Source organism: Cicer arietinum, chromosome 6 (genome assembly GCF_000331145.2).
Source record: "Cicer arietinum cultivar CDC Frontier isolate Library 1 chromosome 6, Cicar.CDCFrontier_v2.0, whole genome shotgun sequence".
Classification (NCBI taxonomy): Eukaryota; Viridiplantae; Streptophyta; class Magnoliopsida; order Fabales; family Fabaceae; genus Cicer; species Cicer arietinum.
The window spans coordinates 18,653,746-18,662,493 of NC_021165.2; the positions used below are offsets into that span (position 1 = coordinate 18,653,746).

Below are 8,748 nucleotides of genomic sequence, written 5' to 3' on the forward strand. Positions count from 1 at the left end.
TTGAGAAAGTATTTAGAATCAATCACTCTCTTATCACACTGTAATTTCCAAGTGAGGTTCACTGGAAAGTAGTTGAAATCTGATTGTAAGCTTGGTGAAGCTTGAGAATACACAAGTTGTAATCATCCTCGGTCAGAGGTTGATCTGTTTGAAGAATAGTGAAATCTCACAAGGGTGTGAGGACTGGAAGTAGCCATCTTTGGGTGAACCAGTATAAAAACAGTGTGTGTCAATCTTATATTGCTTCTTAACTCTTTAACTCGTTTTGATTTTGAAAGTTTTGAAAACCCATCATCGGGCTTGCCATCCTCAGCAAGAGAATAGTTTTTAAAACACTTGAAAACTATTTTTAAACACCAAAATCCCTATTCAACCCCCCTTCTAGTGATATTTAGCTACATCAAAATAAACCATTTCTTCATAGTTATATTAGAACTAATACATACACCATGAATTTTATTTGTTAATTAAAGTTTCATATTTAAATATGTTCTATAGTAAATCCAAATAACTTTTATAAACATTTGTCAACTTACAATAACTTTTAAATTATATGTCCAAATCATTTTTAATATCAAAATAAGCAAGAAATTGACACATACTTTTATATATATACTACCATAAGTTAACAAAGCATGATCATAAAAATTTCTCATAATCAAATATCATAAGGTGGATCCAAACATGTAAATCATCTACTTCTTAACAAATAAGAATTCATTTCATTTCTATTAAATAAACCATTTCTTCATAGTTATATTATAACTAATATATACACCATGAATTCTATTTGTTAATTCAAGTTTCATATTTAAATATGTTCTATAGTAAATCCAAATAAGTATCATAATAGAAAATAAACAATGAATACAATCATTAAGATTTTCTATCAGTTCCTTCCATAAACATTTGTCAACTTACAATAACTTTTAAATTATATGTCCAAATCATTTTTAATATCAAAATAAGCAAGAAATTGACACATACTTTTATACTATCATACATATATAATATGAATTAATCAATTTTAGATTTAATAACTTCTCACATGAAGCGTCACTATCATTGAGACATACACTTGATATTTATGACAATTTATTTAACAACTTTAAATAAATTAATGTATTAAATATGCATCTTACATATTCATACTTGTCAAGATTTAAGAGACCAAAATTATAAACAAATTTTCTTCCACCGGTCAATCATAAATTCTTGTTTTTAGTCTAAAATCATCAACCATAGATAAACCAAAATTTCATCACAACATTATATTTCTAATTCCATATTATTAATTTTCCACATCTTATGTCCATATTATTACATATGCATCTGAAAAAGAAAATTTATTATATATATGCATTTCAAACATGAATGTAATATATAAATGTATTAACACTTAATAACTTCCGGTGTCCAACCATGAATTTTCATGTGATTATTTTCAAGACTAATTAATTTTATTTTTAAAATCCAAATAAACAAAACTCATGCATAAACCATATTAAATTCACATACTTGAATATATTTTAAATCATGCATATCAATCTAACCACATGTTAAATTTAACATAAACAAATATAATTACTTTGAAGAACCATATATGAATTTAGAACTTCAAACATATCATATATATTATATAAATTATATGTGTACCTTTCACCATGGTCAAGAAAGTCCATCTCATTTAAAAGTTGTAGTCATAAATAAATTTGATAATCGAAATTCGAACCTAAAGATTGTTGGATCTTTTGTTGGTTGTATGCTGCAAATCTTGAACAAGAAGAGGATGAACTTGATGATGATGAAGGTTACACAAATAAATTACAAGGCGTGTGTATCACACTAAGCTTTAGGTTCGATTCGCCCCCATCAATCTATATATATTGGATGCAAACGGGTTAACCGACGAATCCCCTTCAGGATACTTTGGAATCCTTGAAGTGAATTGCACATTCACATCAAACCTATCGATCAATGATAGTTTACAGAATAAAATTTCTTCATTTACTCTCGTGCACTAGAGAAAAGAAGAAATGACTCTGAAATATTTTTGACATAATTTTGACTCATGTAACATGAATTTTGTGTTGTTTATCTTGTGTTTTTTCTGCCTCTAAAATATCTCTATTTATAGAGATACTCATACCAATTGGTGAAAGAAAACAACTCTTCAACTCATACTAATTGGTGAAAGAAAACAACCCTTGTGAAAGATTACAACTTTTGATAACTTAATAGATGCATGGTTTGAATTAAACCCAAACATTGCAACCACTTGACCAAGTGATACATTCAATTATTTAATTTTGCTACATTAATATAGCTATTAGAAAAATCCAAATATATTTTGGAAATTTCCCTAACAATAACATTACCCTTAAGCACAAGTTTTGACAGTGTTCTTATGGATCAGTCGTGAGAATTTACTACAAAAGCTAAATAGAGATATAAGTCAGGGGATTGACCAAGCTCATTACAAATTTGAAGAACACTCAAAGTGAGGTTCGTTCTAACTTAAATTCACTCAAGCCATGCAGGAGAAATGGTGGTACGGTGGTATCTTCATAGAAAACAAAGTCAATTGTTTCATCCATTTCCTGAGGATTCAAGCAACCCTTTTTATTTCATTCTAACCATGTCAGCAACGCAAACCATATATCCGCATTACAACAAGAAACAGAAAAATGACAAAATGTCACACTACAAAAAATCTATAATTCAAATAGCCAAGCTTCAAAACTTCATAGTTCATGCACTTCTAACAATGTCAGTACCTCAAATACTACATATTCATCCTCAATCTCTCCCAATATTCACAATTATTTAATCAAAACCAACCATATGCACATGGAATTGAAGGACTGGTTAAAGTGAAAATGCAGCAAACAAGGGAAAACGGTACCGTATGCTTGCTTGAACTTGCAGAATCTGCATAAAACAATTAGTGAATCTATATGAAATCGAGAATCTTGAAGTCAACCTATTCCTCATTTCTTATTCGCTACTAACTCTAGCACTTAAATTTTTCAATTCAACGGTAAAGCATCTTCATTATCAAGTAATAACAGAAGTGTCAAGCAGTCAACCCAGTGTCTCATCCTGTTACCCCCCATTAACATTGAACAACAAAATATTTGCTTAACAGTGAGTTGAGCAAATTAAATGGCTATAGATTTAGGAAGCTCCAGTTCTCAGCTGCTTTCATTCTGGTATAGGTTGGAAGTCCAAGTAGTGGAGTCAAGCTATCAAGTTAGTGCGATCAAGCAGATTTTTACTACTAATTAATTCTCTCACTGCTTGTTACCAAAAGAGCATCAAAATACAGTTACCATTGAATCACTATTTACCGAAACAGTTGGCACCAACAGAAGAAAACAATAACACTCAACACAAACCCATGTCAGCACACTAAACGGATAACAATCAAAATAAAGTCGAACACATAGATCATCAAGGTTCCATTTGGTCATACACTTCAACCCAAAAGAGATATCACATATCCATTTTCCCCACTACATATTATCAATTTTCAACAATTAAGTGCCATATGCATAATGAAATTTCGAGAACGTATTGATTAAAACATAGATAGATTCCCTATCATAAAGCTGCAAATGTAAGTATGAAAATATCCAAAATTCCACTTATTGTGACAAAAACTGAGACAAGCCAGACCCTCTTTCTCGCATACAAATTTTAAATAGGTATTATCTATTGAATAGATGGATGCTATAACAAGGTAATACTAGTATAACAATAAATTCGAAAAAAATAGCATGGAAATTAAGTATCACTTTTGATTAGAATGAGAAGCAGATTCCTGATCGTTGTTGTTGGTTGCTGAATCTTGCTTTTCATTCTCCAATTCAATGATGGCTTGTTCTTCGACCTGCTTCTCAGCCCTGAGGATGGGTTCGTAGTAATCGGAATGGGAATCCATGCACTGCTTCAAAAGATCAGTGACCTGAGAGCATTTTTCAACAAGGTCCTCTTTATTCTCCTCTGCCTCTTTCACACAATTCTCCCAATCGATGAAGGTGTCTCTGCAACCACCTCCTTTCATGAACACGCAGAACCCACACTCCCCTTCCTCCTCTTCCTCCTCTCTGTCTTCTGCTTTCGAAGCCTCAGGAGCTTGTTGATCAGGAGAAAGATTTCCTGCTTCAGCATTGGATTGCTCCTTTTCGGGTTGCTTCGGGGACGTCGACATTGCCTCCTCCGACTTCAACTCACGGTCGCTGCGGTTGAACAATTGACTTTGAGTAACTTTGAATAACAAAAGTGTCAACAAGCAGATCTATTGTCTCATCTCACTCTAACACTAACTTTGAGTAACTGAATATTTGCTATCAAATGAGTGGACCAAACTAAAAAGCTATAAATTGAGGAAACTCTTCTAATGAGTTACTTGCATACCGAACTTCTGGTATAGGAATAGGATGAGAAAGAAGTCAAGTAGTGGTGTCAATCTATCTAGTTAGTGCCTTAGTGGGATCAAGCTAGCTCATACCATTACTTAGAATCACTACTAATACTAAGGAATTCCATCACTGCTTGTTATCAAAAAGAACAATCAAAATGCAGTTACCATTGAATCACAAACTACAGAATTAATTGGCATAGACAAAAGAAGACATCAACACTCAACATAAACCCAAGTCAACAAATTAAATAGAAAACAACAGGGAAAAAAAGACAAACACATAGATTCAGTAATTCACATTTCCTTTTTCATAGTTAGAATTCTCAAATGTCAACAGGATAAGTGGCATATCCATGAAGAAGCATCATTCTAGTAAATGACAAATAGGCTTAGCTCCAAGGGCACAAATCATCAACTAGACAGTAAAAGAGCACTTATACTATATAACAACCATTTCATAAAATAAAAAACAAAAATTGATTGAAAATAAAGATAGATCGATTACCAATCATAAAACTTCAAATACAAGTAATAAAATATCCATAATTCCACTTATTGTGACAAAAAAATGAGACTAGCCAAACCCTCTTTCTCTCGTACACACAGTTTTGTCATAACAGTGACAATTTTTAAACCGGTGTTATTATCTATTGAAATATGTGGATGCTACAACACAGTAATAATACTAGTAGTATAACAACAATGAATTATTATAGATTATAAACTAAAAACCAAAAAAGGAATTGAAAATCACTTTTGATTAGATTGAGAAGGGGCTTCTTGTTGTTCATTGTTGTTAGCTGAATCTTGTTTTTCTTTCTCCAATTCGATAACAGCTTGTTCTTCCGCGTGTTTCTCAGCCCTAAGAATAGGTTCGTAGTAATCGGAATGTGCATCCATACACTGCTTCAAACGCGCGGTTACTTGAGAGCACTTTTCAACGAGGTCTTCGTTTTTATCTTCGGCTTCTTTGACGCAATTTTCCCAATCCACGAAGGTATCTTTGCAACCGCCACCTTTCATGAATAGACAAAACCCGCACTCTCCTTCTTCTTCATCTTCCTCTTCGTTTTCTGGTTCGGGAGAGTCCGAAGCTATTTGTTTGGGAGAAAGATCTGCTGGTTCGGGAGACTCCGAAGCTTGTTGATTGGGAGAAAGATCTGGTGATTCGGCATCGGAGTGATCCTTTAGGGGTTGGTTCGGGAGCGTGGACATTGCGTTGGAATTCAGCTCACGGTGGCTGCTGAATATTCCAAGCTGTGCTTAAAACCTCCTCAAAACCCTTGTCTTGATGTTTACTCTAATATTATTATTTTTTCACTCAAAACTATATTTTCCTATGTGGAAAGGATTATTATTCACGAAAAATAATCGAAAGATTTTGATCACCCTTTACTTTCTGATTCCCATAAGATAGGAAGTAAAAGTTTGATTAATAAAAAATTAACACTCGTTATTTTATATTTTTTTAATTATTATCATCGTAATAAATAACGTTATCATATCTTCTTCTAAATTTTGTTTTCATTATACTCTACTTATATTCATATCTTCTTCTAAATTTTTATTTAACATGTTATAATATTTTAAATATTTTTTCTATTTTGTTTCTCATTACAGATAAATTAACTACTCCATATTTGGTTAACAACTCTGTTATATTTTATAAACAACTCCATATTTTGTTAATTTTTCTCCTATTTTGTAGTCTAATAAATAAAGAATAATACAAATAAAAAAACTAAATTATAATAATAAACTATTTTGCTAACAAGGATGTATTTTGTTGCATGTAATGTATTTTTCTCCATTTAATATATTTTATTTAACTTTATTAATATAATTTAATTTTTTATTAGATTGTAAAATAGGAGAAAATTGTTAATAAAATAGAATTAATTTATTAATTTATTTGTAATAAGAGGCAAAATATGGAGGAATTGTTAAAATATTATTTAATATTTTTTTTTACTTTATTAATATAATATAATTATTATTTATTAATTTAATATTTCTTCTTTTGTTAAAAAAAAAATTGGCCAAGTCTCAAGATTTGCAACCCAAAGACGCGACCTACTATTGTATGAGGAAAAAAAAATCAATTTTAAATCTCTAGAGAACCTTGCTCTTATGCCAATTGTTGTAGTTAAAATATCACTAGAAGGGGAGTTGAATAGCGATTTTGCTGTTTTAAAAAGTTTCTCACGTGTTTTGAAATGTTGTTCTCTCTAAGAAGATGCAAACCCGATGATGGTTATTTAAACCTTTAAATTTATGTTGAGTAAAATAAAGAGAAAATGTAGAGAATGAAACACACAACGTTTATATTGGTTCACCCAATGAAGGCTACGTCCAGTCCTCACATACTTGTGAGATTTTACTAATGATCAAACTGATTAACCTCTCACAGAGGTTGATTACACTTTGTGTATTCTTTAGCCTCACCAAGCTTACAATCTTGTTTCTAACAAGTTCTAACTATTTCCAAGTGTAACTCACGTGAAAATTACAAAGTGATATGAGTATGATTGTTTCTCTTTTCTTAAACACTTTCTAAAAAAGATATTTAAAAAATCTAGTGAAGAATTATAGAAAGTATTAAGAGAGGAAGGAAATTGCTCTTGATAGCTTTAAGATACTTGACATTTTTATGCAATGTTCTTGTGTATTTGATAATAGAGAGCTCCCTGCCTTTTATAGAGATCTTGTGGTGCTCTTTCCATGTGACAAACATCTTATGACCGTTGGGGGCTTGATCAAAAAGTCCAAGGTCTTTGATCTTAATTATATAACTGTCATCCAATTGTCCTTTGACATATGCAGTCCATCCTCGTGCAGGAGGTTCAAACCTCCTAGGTACTTGGTCATGAGTTGTCCTTTTCTCTTTTCATTCTTCAAGACATGTAAGGATATATTTTTGACTTCGTGGGCTACATTGTTTCTGTAAGTTGAAGTGTTAGGTCGTTTTCAACTTTTGAGAATGATGTTGACTATAGATCCATCCGCTTACATCGTAATGACCATCCTTGTACCAGTTAAATCTGGCATCTGACCTCTTTGATTAAAATGATTTATTTGTTCATTCTTGGATATTGTTTTAACTTCTCATCATGACTAAAAATCATGGTTACGATGATGATAAATATTATGCATCTTTGAAGGTCATCCTCTCAAGTGTTTCTCTTATCCTCCAGTTTTGAAAACTTGATGGATTAAGTCATATTTTTCTGTTGAGACAAAATCTCTCTCAAATGGTTTTAATGATAACAAAATTAATTAAAAGATTATGATTGAAGTTAATGACTAATCTGTGCTTTTGAGTGTATTCATATAAGGAAAACAGGTTATTAATCATTAAGACAAAAAGAAGAAAAATTTGGTTCAAATCTGGAAAATGCTGAATATGGAAAATGCCGAGGATGTGGCCTCACGAGTTGGTGAAACTGCAGTTCTGCATCCTCGCTAATTTGAATTACTTTTATTCATTAAACAAAGGCAGAATAGTATTAAAGAATGAATTATTTGATTCATTCAACAAAGGCAGAATAGTATTAAAAAAATGAATTGTTTGATTCATTCAACAAAGGCAAAATACTATTAAAGAATGAATAAAGAAAAGCTTTTGAAGAAAAGGAGTAAGGAGGCAAAAGAAAGGTATGAGGAAGAATTACACTAGGATGGGTCTATAGTCAACATCTTGAAAAGCATCCCAACACTTTTTGAAAGCAACCCATCATATCATTGGCAAAGGCTACAAGTAGACTTATAAGATCACTCTTGTGTGATTGAAAAATATTATAAAGTCAATCTTCAAAAAGGCAACAACAAATAAGTCAAAAATGAAATGCTCATGTGTCTTAAGGCAAGGAGAGAGAAAAGGACTTCACACGTGAAGCCTTTACAAAGCCTTGAAAAAAGGAATGAAAAAGACATCACATGTTCTTACAAGCATTAAATAAAGGAAAGAAAAAGTTCACATGTGAAGCTTTAACAAGGCATTGAAGAAAGGAGAACGAAAAATTCACATAAACTTACAAACATTAAAGAAAGGAAAGAGCAGCACATGCCCCAAGTACCCAGAAAATCTGTTACCTCGTACTTGAGGATGGACTGCATCTGTCCAAGGACAGCTGAATGGCAGTTTCGTAATTATAAGAAAAGACCTTGGACTTTTTGAATTGATTTTCCAACGGTAATAAAAAGCTTGGCATATGAAGTGAACATCATAAGACTTCTATAAAAGGCAGCAAGCTCTTCTTCATCAAATATACAACACATTGCATTAAAAAGATCAAGGATCTTAAAGCTTTTAAGAAGCAACA

The 8,748-nt window shown here is 31.8% G+C and overlaps 1 protein-coding gene across 1 annotated transcript; it reads right to left on the reverse strand.

Moving 5' to 3' along the window:
* Positions 1–3,576: 3,576 nt before the first annotated feature.
* On the reverse strand, positions 3,577–5,750 carry LOC101492759 (uncharacterized). Its single transcript, XM_004516956.4, has 2 exons — positions 5,181–5,750; positions 3,577–4,241 (listed from the first exon to the last, which is right to left on the reverse strand). Exons 1-2 carry the CDS (start codon positions 5,639–5,641, stop codon positions 3,794–3,796), a joined length of 909 nt encoding a protein of 302 aa, XP_004517013.1. The 5' UTR covers positions 5,642–5,750; the 3' UTR covers positions 3,577–3,793.
* Positions 5,751–8,748: the final 2,998 nt, after the last annotated feature.

Coding starts and splice junctions, on each gene's coding strand:
- LOC101492759 (XM_004516956.4), bottom strand. CDS start 5,641: ATGTCCACGCTCCCGAACCAACCCCTAAAGGATCACTCCGATGCCGAA. Junction 4,242..5,180: donor CCTTCTCAATCTAATCAAAA/GTGATTTTCAAT, acceptor GTTCAACCGCAG/CGACCGTGAGTTGAAGTCGG.